The 18,460-nt window shown below is 50.0% G+C and overlaps 2 protein-coding genes across 4 annotated transcripts; one reads left to right on the forward strand and one right to left on the reverse strand.

Moving 5' to 3' along the window:
* Positions 1–602: 602 nt before the first annotated feature.
* Positions 603–8,595, reverse strand: LOC141958530 (arf-GAP with dual PH domain-containing protein 1-like). 2 transcript variants are annotated; one of them, XM_074901350.1, is made up of 11 exons: positions 8,284–8,595; positions 7,137–7,267; positions 6,158–6,249; positions 5,986–6,068; positions 5,153–5,265; positions 3,444–3,590; positions 2,944–3,027; positions 2,538–2,600; positions 1,960–2,031; positions 1,235–1,466; positions 603–1,146 (listed from the first exon to the last, which is right to left on the reverse strand). In XM_074901350.1, exons 1-11 carry the CDS (start codon positions 8,375–8,377, stop codon positions 1,118–1,120), a joined length of 1,140 nt encoding a protein of 379 aa, XP_074757451.1. In that variant the 5' UTR covers positions 8,378–8,595; the 3' UTR covers positions 603–1,117. The 2 variants fall into 2 exon arrangements, with proteins under 2 accessions (XP_074757451.1, XP_074757453.1); XM_074901352.1 differs by lacking the exon at positions 8,284–8,595 and adding an exon at positions 7,490–7,548.
* Positions 8,596–9,823: 1,228 nt separating this feature from the next.
* On the forward strand, positions 9,824–15,727 carry NOL12 (nucleolar protein 12). 2 transcript variants are annotated; one of them, XM_074902456.1, is made up of 6 exons: positions 9,824–9,943; positions 10,034–10,139; positions 10,347–10,395; positions 10,816–10,958; positions 12,171–12,271; positions 14,496–15,727. In XM_074902456.1, the coding sequence occupies exons 1-6, from the start codon at positions 9,870–9,872 to the stop codon at positions 14,548–14,550; spliced, it is 528 nt and encodes a 175-aa protein (XP_074758557.1). In that variant the 5' UTR covers positions 9,824–9,869; the 3' UTR covers positions 14,551–15,727. The 2 variants fall into 2 exon arrangements, with proteins under 2 accessions (XP_074758557.1, XP_074758556.1); XM_074902455.1 differs by lacking the exon at positions 14,496–15,727 and adding an exon at positions 12,942–13,561.
* The last annotated feature ends 2,733 nt before the right edge of the window (positions 15,728–18,460 follow it).

Genomic DNA, 18,460 nt, shown 5'->3' on the forward strand with positions numbered 1-18,460 from the left:
CTTCCAGCATGTGAAACAGCTCTCCCAGGAGAGCTTTAAGGGATGATCTTTAAGATATGATTCATGGGTTGATTTAGTGGTTAGGGCTAACTGTTACTAGAAGGGCATGAACATATGGACTTCCTACTACTGCATAAAATTATATGTGTATGTAACATAAAATATATACATATGTAATGTATAGGGCTGAACGAAAGTGCTAGACCTTTGACATACAGAGAATGAGGGAGCAGAGATCCATGTATTATTAACTTCAGCCATCAACCTCTAGGCTCTAGTAAAGTCAACAGAGAGTCCAAATTCTGTATCAGACATGCCATAGGCTGCTCTCTGCTCCACTGGTTTGATTAGAGACTTAAATTTGACAGCTGAACTTCAATGGCATGAATATCCCTGACAGTATCTTCTGTAGGGCAGTATTCCAACTCCCACCACTTTTTTTTATATGCATGCACACACACACATTATCCACATACACACAAGTATATCCACACATTGCTTTTGAGCAGATGTTAACCCTCTCTGTAGCAATCAGAGGAAGGCCTCCACACAAATGTGGTCTGAAGAAGCTGGAGAAGGAAACAGGCCTCACATTTGGCTGTTAAATTACATCTTTTAAGTGACTTTTCTCAACTACAGCTCCAACTGATCAAATATCTAGATGTTTCACATCTCTGTTGCCAGCAGAGAAGCCATTTCTTGTAAAGGAACAGTCTCTCCTAGTCCAGCAGCCCCTGCAACTCACTAGGGTGTAGCCCCAGCCAGGCAGCTGTTTTCTTGCGGAAAGAGTGATGCCAGGTCCCACATCCAACACAGCAAGTGCCAAGTTTTCAAGGCCCGATTGATAGGCCAGGCCTGCCAGCATCCAGTCAGATCACAGTAATTTAACAATGATAATTTGCACGGAGGATTCAGACTTGCAAAATCTTGTGCTTGAAAGGAAGCAGCTTAATTCGGCCCTCAGAACAAATGGACTGTCCATAGGGAAAAAAAAGTGCTTCAAAGAGTGCTTCAAGAGCACTGTGTTTCTCCGATGTCAATCTCCTCTCCTCTCCTGACAGCCCACCCAACAGGACCAAGTAGGGTTCAAGTTGTAGAGAGGTTCCTGCATGGCTTCCTAGGATTTAAACTTGAAGTAGGCTTCAACTGTAAGTGAAGAAAAAGGGTGGTGCATTAGAGCAATACTCTGAATCAGAGCGGCAGAAGGGGAAGGAAACAGCATCCAGACACTTACTTGCATATTCCTGTGGTGTCATGGCCTGGTTGATGATGCTCGTGAAGGCCTCGATCCAGTCCAGCTGGTCAGTCTCTGTCTCGCAGGTGAAGAGGTATTCCCGGTCGGGGGTGACAATGGTGAGGCCATAGTGCCAAGAGAAATTGCCCTGTGTCCCGGAAGGCAATCCCTTCTGAACGCTATATCCATTCTCTCTGCTGCCCACAAATACCTCACCCTTTGCAAATGCATCCTGCACATCAGGAGGGAAAGAGGGATTTATAGAATGCCAGAAGAACCAGGGAATAGAAGGAGTGCACCTAAGGACAGGGGAAGAGTGGGTGAGGACCAGGGATGTAGCAGCAAAAAGATATGAAAACGGTCAGGGGATTCAGAAGAGCAGGGAGGCTATGCTCAAAGCCAGCAGCATAAAGAAAAATTTAAGCGCATAGATCTTAAGAGGTCTGAGAGAGGAACTGCTGCTCCTGTCTCTCCATGACACCCCCTCATGTCACTGTCCTCCCCATCACCACCTTGACACTGCTGCCCTCCCTTTTCCCATTGTCTGCAGGCAGTGAAACAACACAAAGCATGGGATGAATTAAGTGAGATGGAAAGGGGGAGACCTAGAGTCCATTCAGAGCAGCTGGGGAATCCCTTACTGCAGTGCAAAGACTCTGGTTACACTTCGACCCTGCCCTCAGCACTGTTGCCCGCAGCTGCCAGAGGTCAGATCTCCCCCTCACCAAAGGGTCCTTGAAGTACATGAGCCTGCGGTGATCCAGTGTGAACCAGCGCTTCTTAAAAGCCTCTCTCTGCTGTGAAGAGAAAAGGTGACATATGTAAGGGGACAGTGCCCTCTGCCGCGAGCAGTTCAAATGTATACCCAAAATTCATTCCAACCACTTGAACCAAGGCCCTGACTTAACAGCAACCTCCTCCTCACCCTTTCTGAGCTGAGAGTGGGGATCAGTATCGGGTCCCAACTTCTGTCCCCAAAGCTTGGACTTCTGTGAAGGACCCCAGAGTTGAGACAGGAGAAATCTAGATGCTACATACCTGTAAGGTCACGCACACACAGACACATGCAGAAAGATCTGTTGTTCTAGGAGAAAGCAGGGACTCTGGCTTCACCTACTTTCACATGTGTCCCTCCCCTTCCCTTTATTCTCCCCTCCCTTGGTGCACACACACTGTTCCCACGGGTTTCTAAAGAGTCAGGGGGGAATGGGGAAACAGCAGGAGGAAAACATTGAAGTAGGGAAGAGATCAGTGGCTCTCTGGGAGGTCCCCATTAGATTTTTTTTCTCCCACAGTAGATCACCTTGGGACCAGTCTTCTCCATGTAACCCTCCTTCAGGAAGTTTCTTGTCAGCCTATTTTTAATCTGACAAAAAGACAAGAGTAACATCATTTAGGCACGTTTCTTTGCTATTTGCTTTTGCCCCCAACCCTTCATTCTATTCCTCCAAATTCATCCACTTTTTAAATTCATGTTTGCAGAACTGCCTCACCAGGAGTCACTTCTGTCTCCAAAGTGCCCAGAAACAGCAGAGAGCAATTGTTCTCTGGCAATCACAGGCCCTCTTACACACACTTTTTCATCCCTCTGTCTAAACACTGCAATTTCCACTTCTGTACCTGGGGATCTAATAGAAGCTAATGGGCTCTTTTATCACATAACCAAGTACCAGTGGGAGACTCAGCACCACGTTCTATTGCTGACTCACCTCGTTATCACTGGCAATGGGAAATGCTACCTTCAGATAATGGAACTGCACAGAGCGAATGGCATTGTACCAGTCTACTACCTCCTGAGAATGGAAAAGGACAGGACAGAAAGCTTAGCCAGAGCAACAACAGCGACCAATCTAAATTCACCCATCTGCACCCAACCCTATGTTAACTATAAACACAGCCAGCTCTCCCTCCCCAACACCTACAACATCTCCCTCAAACACCACCAGCATGGCTGCTCCATTCCCCACATGCACAGGCAGCACATCTGAACATCTTCTCCAGCAGCTCCTCCCACACAAACCACCCAGTGTTTCTGCCCTGCTTCCTGCAGCAAAACTCTCACAGACACACAAACATAGCCAGAATCCCCACCCTGTTACCTACACAAACTCACACACACATGTCCTACCCATGCTTCAGACTACTTAGTGTCAGCAGCTTCTCAAAACACCTCAATTGCTTTGCAGTGTTTGATGCTAAAACCAGATACCTTTCCGCTTTCATGGTAGACAAATATATTCCTGGTCTTGTTGTCTTTGAGATATGTGATCTGCAAGCCATTGGGGTTCCCAATCTTCACTGGCTGGAATGTAGCGTTGATGACATCTATTTTAATATTGATTTTGGGTTCTTTGGCCTGAAAACAGAATGACATTTGGTATGCATGAGCAGTCCTAGTGGGAAAGAGACCTGAGCTACTGATTTAGTGCGGTAAGGCAGGATCAGAGGGTTTTAAAAGGTAATAACTGTCCCTTCCCAACAAAACTGTTGTGGCATGCACTCCCTTCACTGTGTGGTGTGCATGAGACCAAGCAGTGACCCAGCCCCTCCAAGTTAGATTTGAGCTGTGCCTACTCTGGAACTGCCAGTGAAACACTGAGAATGCATCTGACTTTACAGCTGAGCCAGTCTAAACGCTAACTGACCTCAAAAGGAAAGACTCCCCTCCTAGAATCATAGAATGGTTTGGGTTGGAAGGGACCTTTAAAGGTCATCTAGTCCAACCCCCCTGCAATGATCAGGGACATCTTCAACTAGATCTGGTTGCTCAGAGCCCTGTCCATTTGGCCTTGAATGTTTCCAGGGATGGGGCATTTACCACCAATCTGGGCAACCTCACCATCCTCATTGTAAAAGATGTCTTCCTTACATCTAGTTTGAATTTACCCTTTTAGTTTAAAACCATTACCCCTGGTCCTATTGCAACAGGCCCTGCTGAAAGGTTTGTCCATCTTTCTTATAAGCCCCCTTTAAGTACTGAAAGGCTGCAATAAGGTCTCCCCGGAGCCTTCTCTTCTCCAGGATGAACAACCCCAACTCTCTCAGCCTTTCCTCACAGGAGGTGTTCCATCCCTGTGACCACCCCTGTGGCCCTCCTCTGGACCTGCTCCAACAGGTCCATGACTTTCTTGTGCTGAGGACTCCAGAGCTGGACACAGTACTCCAGCTGGGGTCTCACAAGAGCAGAGCAGAGGGGGAGAATCACCTCTCTTGACCTGCTGGCCAAACTTCTCTTGATGCAGTCCAGGATACCCTTGGCTTTCTGGGCTGCAAGCACACATTGCCAGCTCATGTAATTTTTTCATGCACCAATACCCCCAAGTCCTTCTCCACAGTGTTGCTCTCAACCCCTTTATCCCCCAACTGGTATGGATACCAGAGGTTGCCCTGACTCAGGTGCACGACCTTGCACTTGGCTTTGTTGAACCTCATGAGATTATCCAGGTCCCTCTGGATGGCATTTCCTGCTCCTCCCCACCCCAAGCCATTTCCACCCTGTGATAGTGTATTAGCACTTGCCCCATTCATTTCAGGGAGATGATCAAACAGCGAAGTAGCCTTCCTCAAAACAAACCAAACAACTGGTTTTTGCCAACTTGGCTCACAGTGGGGTGAGACTGGTTCCAGGGATGCTGCAGGATTACACAGCCAGGCAAATGGGCAGGGGTGAAGTGAAAGATCAGTTCTTTTATCGGCAGGAGGGAAGGGTGTTGGGAAGCACAAAGGGAGGACATGGGGAAATGTCACACTGACAGTAGGAAGAGGGCCTCTCTCTTCAGTGACATATTTCTGTTATCATCCCTGGCCTGGGATGAGCAAGGCAACCTCAGAAACATGATTAGAGAATAGAAACATCTCTGTGACTCCACTGCCCTGGGTGGGGTATGCACTGAGGTGGGAGTTGACCATCATACTCACATCCTGCTTGGTGAAATACTTCAGACATCCCTCTCTCTCAGACAAGAGGAACTTGCGGGGTAGAAACTGCCCATTGTCTCGACCTCGCTTCCAGAGAATACCTTCCTTCACCCCTAGGAGCAAAAGGCCACTTTTAAGAGCATCCCCCCACAGGCACAGTAGGCATCAGAAAGCTGCATGCAGCCTGGGGTCCCAGCCACACCTCTGGGATAAAGCACATGATGGACTGCTGCTGAGATCAAACACTTGGGGAGAGGTCTCACCTCTGAGTTACACATGAAGTTGATGGTATTCCTGGGTTTGCAGCCCAGATAAATGGTCACCAAAAGACATTCCGAGATGCTTCCCACCTCCTAGTCTGGCTCCCACTACTGGCTCTGACTGTGTGAGAGCTGATTGTTCCTGTGAACACCAGAGTCCTGACTCACACAGACCCTGGTGTGGGACCAGAACTCTTTCCACGCAACTCTGCAGGCCTTTGGGCTCCAGAGCCTTGTGTCACAGCACTGGCAGTGACATTTCAAAGACAACTGCCATGGTTGGAGGGGGTGGCATGCAGGAAGACAGAAATTCCTTACTGCAGAGGTCTGGCTCCACCAGGACAGCAAATGCCTTCGAAAAATACCAGCTGGTAATACCAGACTTGGAAGCAAGCCATGGCACTGCCAATCTATACTGCCCACAGTTCAACTCCCCCCAAAACAATGCGCTGTAAGTACCAGCTGGGTTCTCAGGAGTACTTGTAGGATTTACAACATTGACTCTATGAGCTTTCTCCTCATAGTGAGTAAAGGCAACAGGCAGGATATTTTGATGCTGTGTTCTCCTCTTACCATCAGAATATGGCAGCCGTTTTCCTGGCTTGGTGAACTCTTCGCGTTCATATTTGGCCCGTATCCACTGTTCTCTCAGCACTCTAGGGAAAGAGGTGACAGATAGCTCAGAAATAAACTAGAGGAGCCCAGAACTGCCATTCCCCCTTTTCTTCTGTATGCAGCAACTTACTGGCAGTCATTGTAGGTTGGCTGGTAATAGTAAATAGGGATGTGAGCTTCATATGTAGCTTTGGTTACAGCATTTCCATGCCTGGCCAGAAACTGCAGAGTTAGACAGAGAGTTAGTGCCTTCCCTTTGATGCAGACTCATGTTGGACCTTTTTCTTTCCTGATCTTCTGCAGGGCTAGATGCACACTGAGCTCTAATGGAGCACTCTCTTTCCCCTCCATTGCAACATCCCAGCAAAGTCTGGCTACAGAAAGGTGGGTCTCAAAGGTCTTGTCTACTCTCAGAAGTTATACTGGTTGCACCTGAATCAACAGAATGCCATAAATGTCACTTCTGTGGAGCTAGGTGTCCCCACATTCTGGGAATTTGCTGCCATGCCCCACATTCTGGAGAGACCAATTTCAACAACAGCTTTGCAATGCCATCTGGGAGGATATTCCAAAACTCTTCACTCCTCTCCAAAGAGCAGCGAGATACAGACTACTTTCTTTGGATCTCTGGAATATATTTTCAGTCCCCTGAAGATTAATGGGTTGAAGGGGGTGTAATGGGGAGAAGTCAAGTTCCCATAAATGCCATTTTCCCAAGAGATCACATATCTGGAAACTCATCTTGGACCATGGAATTACCTAAGATTTTCCCCTCGGACTGCTGAAACCAAGAGGAGACACTGAGGCTGGATGGTGCTGGTGAGTGGTGAGTAATCTGGAGCAACAAAGATCCTGAGCCTTGGCAAGATACATTGCAAGAGCTCTACATTTGCCATAAAGTAACAGAACAGGGAGACACATAAAGCAAGTGCGTGCTCCCCCTCCCAGTGGGTTATGGGGAGCTTATCCCTGCTTGAGTATGCAGAGCATGTGTAGCAAAGGGACAGATTAAATCTCCAATTCTGTACAGCCAAAGGCCTGATTTTCCCAAGACAGTTTATTGCCTAGAGCCAAGCCACCTGACATACCAGTGGGGATAAAGATCTCACCTGCACCTGAGCATCATCCCAGTGGTCCATCTTCAGGGATTTGACTTTGCTGATGCTAGGGATGTTGCGGTGAATTCCTGAACAGCTGAGGCATATAAACACACCCAAAGTAGAGGATGCCCAGTCAGGATCTGAGGGTATAAAAAAGGGTGTGACTAAAAGTGGTAAATTCCCCTGGGAGATATGCCTCAACTGAGAACATAGCCCTGAAAAACAGAATGCTGGATGACCACAGTTTCATCTGAACTGATTAATTAACACCCAAGGTATAGATAGATGCCAGTCAGGAAAAAAGATAGCTATTAGTTCCTCATTGCCCCTGCTTCAACCACTTCATCTGAATCTCTACTGACCTGAGCCTTGAAAACCTCCGAAGTGCTCTGCACGCTCCCTTTGTGTAAAGGGTCACCTGCGATGAAAATGAAACCATCTCTGGGAAAAGACTCCAAGAGCTGTTTAGTGCAACACAGCAAACCCCCACCAGTATTTAGCTTAAGAAACAGAAAGCAGCCTTGAATCCAAAATTTTCCTGTAAGAATTTAAGAAGGTATAATGGTACTAATTAGCCCAGTCTTTGGGCTAATCTGGCTCAGGTGGTACACTCCACGTGTCCCTTTGGGAAGAGTATGATGGGTGTTTTTAGCAGCACTTGTAGGACCTCAAAGTGGGTATCCTTTCCAGAGGGCCATTTCTTCCATAAAAGAAATCTCCAAGGTGTCTGTGGCAGGTTGTTAGTTCAGAGCTGAGTCATAAAGGAGACAATGCCCTCCTGAATCATGCCTTCTTTCTGGAGCAGTTAGGATTTCACTGGGAGCTTTCCTGTCAGGTCCTGACTGGGCATGACCATGATTTGTATTTGAGATCTGACATGACTACAACCCACAGTACTGCAGCTACACAGACCCTGCTCATCTGGCACTACCATGTCCCCATCCTTCTTCCCACCAGCGCTGCAGCAGCATGTCCTTCTTCCTCCCTTGACAACTCACCTCCAGGGAGAGGAAGCAAATACCCGGAGCAATGCCTCTCCTTCCTCTCCACGCCAGGCTTGTGGGCAGTCCAGACAGCTGGTACACCAAATAGCTGCTAGAGACCAGCCCCAGCTCCCTGCTTCCTACTCTTCCTCTAGCAGCCCTCGGAGACTCACCTGGCTTCCCGCAGTCTGCGCACAAAGAGTTTTCTGCTCTTCTCCACACCTCCTTCAGGGCCTTCACGCTCCTCTCGTTGCCTCCAGCCATCATGTAGAAATGCTATCCCTCCAGGCAGGGCCAGGAGGGCAGCTGCCTGCACCTTCTGCACCTGCACGCCAACCCACAGGGTTGCCCAAGGACGAAGGAGCCACCAGAGAGACAGAAGCTCTGTCAGAGGGAAAAGGGGAAGGCAGAAGCTGTAAGGTTAATGGAAAGCGCACGGAGGCCTGACGCACCTGAGAGGGCTGAGCACAGGCAGGGACAAAGAGGCTGGAGGCTGAAGTGCACCCAGACTGTGAGTGAGGAGGAGGAGACCTGCCCCATGGGCGTGGAGGGAAGTGCAGCAATTAACCACAGAACTGGTTTTTCCGCATTTCTGCTGGTGAAAGGACAGGCCAGGAAAAGAGCACAAGTAGCAAGGGACATGATAAACGCAAGGCGGCTCTGGACAAGCGGCTGCCAGGCCGTGTCAGGACTCGTCATGCTCTGTGGGCTGTGGGGGTTGGCTTTGGCTCCCTGCAGTGCCTTAGGAACTTCCACCAAAGTCAGCTGGCCACCACAGAAGCATTACACCCATCTTTAAGGTGAAGACTGGAGGGCGAGAAAGGTTCAAAAGTTCAGCCAAAGTCACTCAAGCCAGCAGCTGAGAAGATGGCAGTCCTGATGCCCCCACCAGTTTGTGCCAGTACCTCTCACCACCATTACAGAAACCATGGCCGTTCAGCCAGGTTCTGCATCTTGGGACACTGTGCCTGAGCCAAACCCCACCCCTGCACTTGCCTTCCCCAGCTAAGAAGAGTAGCACAGGTATCACTGACACCAAGCAATGACAACAGCTTGAAATAAACTTTCAGACCTTTATTGAAGAGATGCAGATGTAAAATACTCAAGAAGAGTGGCAGAGCGAGTCTCAAGGCAAGCAATCGGGTGCTATGCTGGCTGCACAAGGTGATGCCACTGAATCTTTTGCTGACAGACAGCGGAGGAGCAGTGGGAGCTGGAGGCACTCAAGCCCGAAGCAACCCCATCCACCCCAGGCTGAATGCTATGGCCAGGGACACCTGTGAGATCTATGACAGTGGCTTCTCTCTCCTGCCCCAGCCTGGGGGAAGAAAGCACGGCAGGAGCAGGCAAGGACACACATACAGGCTCCACACACCGGTGGCACAAGAGGACCCGATGCCGGCCCCACACTGCTCCTTCAACCCACGCCACAGCCAAGGCAGCAGCCCTGCCGTGCCGTTCCTCCCCCGCCTTCCACTCACCACCCCACAGCCCACTGCCGGGGGTGCTCGGGGCTCCCCCACACCCTGGCGCCACTCTGCCCCCAGCCCAGCAGCAGCTCAGCCGACAAGGACTTCCCGCTTGACACATCATGAAGAAACCAGCCCCTCAAGCTCCCCCACCCGGCGAGGCGCCGACAGCACAAAATGGCGGGTGGGGCAGGGGCCGTCCTTCCCGGCCGGCCGGCGGCGGAAGGGGCGGGCGGCGGCGGAAGCGGCGGTGGTAGCGGTGGCAGCAGCAGCAGCAGCGTGGTACGGCCATGGGCCGCAGGAAGAAGGGTTGGGGCGGCCGTGAGGGGAGGTTGGTGGTGACTTTCGACGAGGAGAGGCGGAGGTAAGGCCGGGTGGGCCCGGGGACTGGGGAAGGTATCCTGTGGTGAAGGGGTCGCTAAAAGCTGGGGGGGTTCTGTATTGCCGGCGGCAGGGAGTACCTGACCGGCTTCCACAAGCGGAAGGTGGAGCGGAGGAAGGCGGCGCTGGAGGAGATTAAGCGGAAGCTGAAGGAGGAGCAGAGGAAGATGAAGGAGGAGGTATCCCTACAAACACCCCTTGGCCCTCTGTGGGAGAAGGTCTCCCCCCTCCTGCCGTGACGGGCTGGGAGCGGGCCAGGCCGCGGGGACCAAGCTGTGGGACAGGAGGGGTCTTCGGGCTTCCCCTGCCCCGCTTGTAAGGGGATGGGGCCATCCCGGGCGGCTGGAGCGGCAGAGGCGCTGCAGTGACCTGTTTCCATCCCTCAGCGGCACCAGGAGTACCTCAAGATGCTGAGCGAGAGGGAGGAGGCGCTCGGTACGTGCTGGGCCGTCGGCCGTGGGGCGGGAGGTGGGCGCCCGTGGTCTTGATACCCTGGACTGGGTGATAAGGGCTGGAGCAGGGGCGCTTGCACGCTCCCACAGCGTCAGCACCTCTCATGTCCGTCTGGGAAGCTGGGCAGTGTGACCTCTGCGGCCCTCAGGCCCTGGGGAGACAGGGGTCAAGTGGGTTGTACAGAAAGCAACAAGAAGGACATCTTCAAGGTGTTAGCAGGGCCCCTCTGCTGGGAGAAGGAGCTTGCCCTTCGTGCTTGTAGTGCCAGTGTTGAAGCCCCTCTGCCCTTTAACCCTACATGCAAAGGGAGGATCCCCCCATCAGCATGGCACCACAGGAACAAGCGAGCATATCTTGCAACAAGTTGGGCACTTTGCAGTGCAGGATTTCATGTCTCCCCAGATGAGGCTGATGAACTGGAGCACTTGGTGACGTCGCGGACAGAGTCTGTGAACATCGACCACCCAAACCACGTTGTAACAGTGACCACCATCAGTGACCTGGACCTCTCAGGGGCACGCCAGCTGGGACTGACCACCCCTGTGGTAAAACCTCATGCTGCCTCTCTGTATCAGTCATAAATATTCTTCGGGCGGCTAGGTAGGGCTGGTACTCCCTGACTATGCCCAAAGACTAGAAAAAGCAAAAAGCTGACTAGGAGCAGGGATGAAAGGGGGAACTCGTAACTTTCACATTCCTCCACAACTTATGTTGGGCCTCTAAAGAGAAAGAAATGTCTGATGTGAACAGCTCACATGAAACCTCCCCAGAGTCCTTTGCTAGTCCCAGATGCCCTTCACAGAATCACCTAGGTTGGAAAAGACCTTGAAGATTTTCTAGTCCGACCATTAACCTAATTCTGACTGTTCTCAACTACGCCATATGTTATAAGCACTATGTTGACCTGACTCTTAAACACCTCCAGGGATGGGGACTCTACCACTTCCCTGGGCAGCGCATTCCAACGCCCTTGTGTAAGTGAAAAGCGTCACAGGGCTGGATGAGGCACTGTAGCATTTTAAGAGCAAATACAGCACAAGCAGCGAGATTTCAGACTTTGCTGCATGGGCTATCCTCAACCTCTTTCCTTTGTCCTGTCTAGGAAAAATTACTAGCATGAGGAGGGATTTCTTTCTCCATGATCCATCCTGTCCTTGGACCACAAATAAGGGAACCTTTCAATTTTGGTTGCAGTTGCTTCTATTCTTAAAAAATATCTGCCTCTGTCAGCCAGGCCTCTTCCTGTGCCTGTGCCAATATCTCATATTTGTTTCACAGAGGCTTTCAGGCACTAGTTGACTTGATCCTTTTGAGCTTCATGACTTGTGGCTGGATTTGAGCTTTTTGGGGAAGTGTCTGTGTTTGACAGTTAACCTTTTACACTTCTAAGGTAATCTTTTAATCTGAAAAGCCATTTAAAGGTGTTTTATTAGTAATTCAAGAAAAAAGCTGAAACATTCAATTAATACTTTACACTTAAGTTGCACGATCATTAAGATGATGCTGAAGTTTTTGGATCTTAGGGTGGATTACTGTAGGACTTCTCGCTGTTTGTCCATTTTTGAGGGGCTGCAATGATAAACGTTGAGATTTGGACAGTGAGGGATGTTGAGAATTATAAAAGACTTCATCCATAACTAGATGGTTCACAAAACAGGATGAAACCAAGAAGGCAGCAGAAACATCAGAATCACAAGACTGCCTGTTTTAATGTGTCTATAAGGATTTTTTTCTCTTTTTTTTGTTTCATTCTTAAGGGAAAAATTGATGGATCAGAAGAAGAAAAGGGGGAAGAGATGGCAAACAAGCCTGTAAGAACAATGCCCAAGAAGTCCCGAAACCCATTTCTGTCTGAAAAGTATGTATAAATCCATGCAACTCTTTGCTGCTAGGCTGTGCATGCTCATCAGGAGGATCTTGGGTTTCCAGATCGGCTGTGTGGTTGCAGGGAGGGGATGCTGTGCTGCCTGGGTGCCAGTGGGCAGGAGCCAGCAGAGGGCACTGGCAGAGCACAAGCCTGCCCCAGACACTCCCATTCCCATCACGTTGATCGCTGGTGACAGCAGCAGAACGAGGAGGAGCAAGATGCGGTGCAGGACAGGCTTTGTCCTGAACTGTTTACTTAGTCCTCCTTCTTGGCAAATACTGCAGGGAAGGGTGTATTGCAGAGTGCAGAGTTTGTCTCTAGGATTGAAGGTCAAAAGACCCTAAAGTTTTGGCATACTCCACATTTTTCAGTATCCAGAATTTACGACTGCTTTGGGGATGCAGAGAATTAGTTAACTCTCTGGTGGCTGGGTAGCCCCATTACTCAGAAAATTCGTTTTTCTGTGGTTGTCACTGCACATGTAGACTTGCAGGTTTTTTGCTCTGTGAAGATGTGCCCAGAACAGTGAAGTTCCTCTGTGGCTTGCTGTGGCTGGTGTCCATTCATGCTGGGTCACACAGGGCTCTCCTGGTGGTGGTGTGGTGTCATCTTCCTCCTGCAGGCTTTGTCCCAAAACATTCTCTCTTCCTGCCCTGCACAGGATCTCTTCTCTTACTGCCACGCTGCACATGCACAGCCGGAAAAAGACAAAAAAAAAGAGACCCCAGCGTGGGCAAGGCTCACACAAGAAAATCCAGAAATCCACCACAGGGCGAACCACAAAGACCCAGCGACGGAGGCTGACAGGCAAAATGGGCCGTGACCAAGACTAATGGAGAACCTAGTGCTCAGACCAGCAGCTGGGACAATGCTCCATGTCTCGCCTGCTGCTGTTTGGGGCCCCTTCATTACAAGCAAGGGCCTTGTTTACTTGGTGCTCTGACAAGCAGTGAGCCCAATTCAGCCTTTCTGTCACCTCTGGAGCATTGTCCAGGATGACTAGACATTCATTTATTTCTGAAGTTGTCTCCAGCTAGATCTCTGGGTGCCGTGGAATCTCTAAAAACTTCTGCTGAGGGTCACATTCTCTATTTGGTGTAACCCTTCTGTCCTTGGGCCTCCCCTTCCAGATCTGATACTTGGCTTTGTCAAAGGAGAGGATCTGAGGTGGGTTGCAACAGGCACATTATCAGGGCAGTTTGAGACTTGGAAGAACTCTGCTTCCACTTGTGCATCAATGCCCTGGCATTTCTGCTGTGCAGTAAATCCTTTTTCCATGGAGACATATGGTGTCATCTTGTCTCGTGTTTCTTCTCCAGTGCCACACCTGAATGCAGGGGTGCTTTTTGTTTGGTACCTGTGCCAGGTGAAATTTGGTAACTTTGAATAAATTTTTAAGTCATTTTGCTGAAAAAACCACCACATTTGTGACTTACTTGAAGCACAGTGGCAACTGTGCTAACACCAGTATCAGCTGGAAAGAGGGGAGATGATTCCTGGTGTTTAAAGGATATTGAAATCCACTGGTGCTTGGGAAATTGAATAGCTAGGAGCTATTTCTGCGGTAACGCAGAGCCAGCCAGAGCAGGAATGGCTCATTCCTTTGTCTGCTGAATATGCTGATCTTAACTGTGATAGCTTAGAGGAGTATGAAGTGACCTAATGCCCTTGCTGTATGTGTGTGGCCCTCTCTGGGATAGGAGCAGCAGAGACTGCCCTTTACCTCAGGGCTGCTGCAGTCATCAGCAGTTAATTGCCTTTCTTCTTGGAACCTCAGTATATGTTTTTTAGCCTGGATGCCTTCAGCAGAGCGGTGGGGAGAGGTTTGCATGATTGGGGTTGAGAAACACTGGTGGCAAAAACTGAATGATTCCTCTGAGATGGAGAGTGAGCCTAGGCAGCATGCTGGCCTCTGTCCTGGAGTATCTGTAGGAGATGGTGGCCCTTCTGCCTCTGTCAGCCAGGCCTCCTCCTATGCCATGTGTACTGGCAAGGAAATGACAAAGGAACAAAAGGCCTGTGTGGCCAAAACCCACACAAGAAAATTGGCAACCCAGCAATGGGCAAGTACATAGATTCCTCATGCTAGAAATGGGAGTGGCAAGAGTAAACCAGTGCCTGGAGGCTTTGTGGAGGAACATCAGAGCAGTGCTGATGGCCACCAGCCGCTGAAGCTAGTGGCACCAGCCTGATGTGTCTCTTCATCATTTCCCAGGGCGTGTGTGCACATGCATGCTGCGCAAACAGAGAAATTCTGCAGAGTGCATTGAGAAGGAGGTTACGATCTCAGCGCTGAGAGCAGCTACGCAATTTCTGCTAGAACACCTTCCTCTGGAGGGAACTGGGTGACACGCGTGTTTGTGGTGAGGAATGGGGTCCGTTTGTACCTCCCATTCTCTGAAGAAGGTAAATGGTGGGAAGTGGACACTGTTAATCCATGTGCCACTGCTGCCTTGTGTGCTTGGACTCCTGAGTCCCATCCTGGGCTGAGTTCTTAGGCACTAATGCTGAAAAACCTTGGTCACATGCAAGCAGTGTGTGTGGTTTCCTCACCTCCAAAGTAGTTTACATACACCAGAAGGCTCGTGGGGTTTAATGTGTGACCTTGCCCATCTTCCTGCCTTACCTTGGAGTCTTGGGCATTTCAGAGCTGCAAAACCACAACTCAGAGGCAAGGCCAGAAGTCTGTTTCCGGAGTGAATCTCATCCACAGTGTCCAAGAGGCACCATATGTGGAGCACAAAAGTGTTTATTGCTCTGGTTTGGGAGTTATATGCTCTAGAGCCATTCTATGATTGTTGGGTTTGAGAGGGATGTGGAAGGGGAGGGAAGTTCTGTTTGGACTAGTGTACCACACCAAGAGGACTACAGCTCAAAGCTGGAGGACAGTGTGTGACACCCCTGGTCTGGTTCATACAGCAGTTTTCCCTTCTCTTCAGGCCATAGTGACTTGTGGAGTGACCATGGGCAGGAGGTGGCTTGTGTTTCCCCAGCCCAGGAGTTTGCTCTGGAGCTGCAATGGCCACTGGAAATGTACAGCATTTGTGAAATCTGCTGAAGTGTGAACTGTGGGTTGGGTTACCTTCTGCAGCCTGTAGACAGCCCGGCATGGATGGTCACTGACAGAGCACTGGATTACCTCATTGTAATCCTGATGGGATGTTAAGAGTGTTCTCAATAGTACTTTGGTGTGTGTTATCTTGCTGCCAGGTGATTTGGAAGAATCTCTTAGTTTGCTGGCCCTAATAACTTCTGAGCCCTTCTCAGGTGTCAGCTGTAATCTCCAACAACTTCTTCCATGCTCTGAAAGCTTCCAGTTCCTGCTGGAAGCTGTGTTTCCACATGGAAAAAAAAAAAAAAAAAAAGTTTATGGAAAAACTGAGAACAACACTGTTAAATCCTATGCTGTATTATCTATCAGAATTGTTCTCCATTTGATTGATTAAAGCTTTATTTTGTAATGTAAATTACAGACTCAGCCCTAGCCTGCTGTCTTTGTGTTACACCCGGTGCAGTCAGGCTTCCCCAGGAGGTATTGGATCAAGGATATGAGCTCCCATGTGCAAGTTAGTGTGTTAAGTGTTTGCCAGACACATCACGGTTCATACCAGACTCTGGCTTACAATTCTTCTTTGCTGCTTCCCCTTGTTTTCAAGATGGATTTCAGCGGTTTTGTTGGGGGGTTTTTCCCTCCTAGCTACTTACAAGTTCCAGCTGTTCAGGAGAAGGCTGCTTCCAAATATAAGACACCTGCAAAAATCAACATACTAGCACAGCCGCTGCTCCGAAAAAGAAAAGGAAAGACCAGCAGCTTGCTGCGTGCGCCCCCTTCCAGGGCATGCACACAGGCTTGTCACGCTTGGCTCTGCAGCTGGGCCACCTCAGGCACCTGCATGGTACTCAAGCTTGTGCCTGCGGGCTCACGGGGAGAGGTGCAGGGTTTTGATGTGGGCTGCCACCCTGGGGTTTGCATGCATGACAGCTTTCACTGGCTAGGCTTCGATTCCACACACGGGCATGCACAAAAATATAATTGAGATTACAGAGGATTAAAACCAGACTGGGAGCCAACAAGGTCAGAGAGTTGGGGAAAAATAGGAGCACTGCACAAAGAAGGCATGGCTACAGCATGTGCATGAGCTGTGTGATAGTCAGTGCACTGTATTTATTGCTTTTAAGTAGCATATTGTACCCAGTATAATCCTACTGCTGCTTCCAGCCTTGTATTCCAGAAATGAACTGGGAAAAGAAGTAGCTGGGAGAGTGACAAGAGCTTTTGGGGACTAATTGAGCTGAATAACTGGGGTTGTCTGGCAAAAACAGGTTTTTAGAGTGGGTTGCAAACGGCCTTGCAAATGGGTCAACGAAAAGTGAAATTAAACTTCTTTTTAATGCTCCCCAAGATCAGGAAGAGAATGAAGTTGAGTGGTAGTGGGAGCAGTGAAGGAGAGATGTTAAGCACATATCACTAGGAATCGCGAGGCTCAGGCAGGGCTTGTGCATGGCAGGTAAAGCCCAGGTTAGACAAACCTCTGTGGGGGTGCTGAGGGTAGGGCCGACCTGCCGTTGGAGCTGTGCAGGGGACACGGTGACGTTTGGCTGTCTTGGTGCTTGCAGATGAGTCTGCTGCTTCAGCAACTCTAGGGTGTATGTTACCTCACCCCTGGGGTGACGCCTGCAGGGGAAACACAAGGGGCAAGCCCTCGGCAGATGGTTTGGTGGTCCCAGGGGAGATGCAGTGGAGGTGAAGGGCAGAGAAGAGGCTGAGGTATGAGGGCCCAAGGCAAGGGGATGAGCCACAGCCTGCTGCCCCCTCCTCAGGGTCACCAAAATGAGATAAAAGAACTTACTGACACCAGTGTGATGTAGATAAGCAGACACTCCTTTATTAACGGCCGAGTGTGCAGGGGAGTCATCTCGCCAACAGCACACACCTAACTCGTGTAACATGCTGATTATAAAGGATACAGTAATACATATTCTTATACATAAACATGCTTATTCCTGTAACTCATTTTCATGCTCCCACCCCTTTCTGGTCATGTGCACCTGAGTCCTGAAATGAGTCGCGGGGCTGCTTTTGTGACCACCACAGACGACTGACTCAAAAGAACCCCCTCAGTGTCCTTGACTCAAGGACTTTGGCTCACATTGCAGTTTTAACCCACCTCGAGGCCCTTTCACAATACAACTCTCAAAACACCTGGTCTACAGGGCAATAAACCTTCTTCCCCAGACAGTCTAACGATGGTGCCTCGTCTAGCAGCATAACTGGCTGTATGGTTACTCTAAACTGAACACAACATCTCTAGGACTACTTAAAATATTACACCGCTATCTTTTATAAAAACAGATATTTCTGTGAGATTCCATTAGTCCTAATCACTCCTTATCAAAATCACCAAAAATCAACTCAGATTAATAACAAACCAGTACCACCAGCCCCGGGGTCGCCGAGCCCGGCCCGGCCCGGCCGGGTCGATCGCCCGCGGCCCGCGGCAGGTGTGTGCCCGCCCCGTGCGCGCCACGCCCCGCGCCACCGCCAGCCACTCAGAGGGCGGTATTCAAATCGCTGGTCGGCGGCAGCCAGTGAGAGAGGAGGGGCGGGGCCTCGCTCCCCACGGTTCCCACGGCCAGCTTCACTGAGGGGGGAGCTCGGCGGGCGGCCAGGTGCTGGGAGCCATAGGGAAGCTGAGGTATTGGGGATACTGGGAGGCACTGGATGCACTCAGCATGGCTGACTGCATGCATGCATGCATGCATGCGTGCGTGCCAGAGGCCCTGAGGATCACGGCATCATCCTGGCAGTAGGTCCTAAGGGATGTGCGGAGCAATGATTTGCTCGTCAGGCAGTGGGGTGCCTTGGGCTGCAGCCGCAGGTGGCACTCCACAGGCAGGGGTGGGCTGCAATGTTGGGGTGTTTGGTGCTGCATCGCTGACAGGTGAGTGCTTAAGCTCCTGTCCAGCATTTTGTGTGAACAAGTCAAGAAATGTGGCCCAATGCAAGGAGGAAGGCTGTAAGGTTGGCACTACTGCAACTTGCTGTCTTGCAAATGATTGCACTGACAAATAAAAGTTACAGCTTGGTTTTGGCATTGGCAGTTGATCCTGGTTGTTTTGGGAGCCTTGAGCAGTTGCTCTGACTCAAGTGTCCATGTTTAGGGGAGCAGTGGCATGTTC

The sequence above is a fragment of the Athene noctua genome, chromosome 3, assembly GCF_965140245.1.
Source record: "Athene noctua chromosome 3, bAthNoc1.hap1.1, whole genome shotgun sequence".
In the NCBI taxonomy this organism is placed as follows: Eukaryota; Metazoa; Chordata; class Aves; order Strigiformes; family Strigidae; genus Athene; species Athene noctua.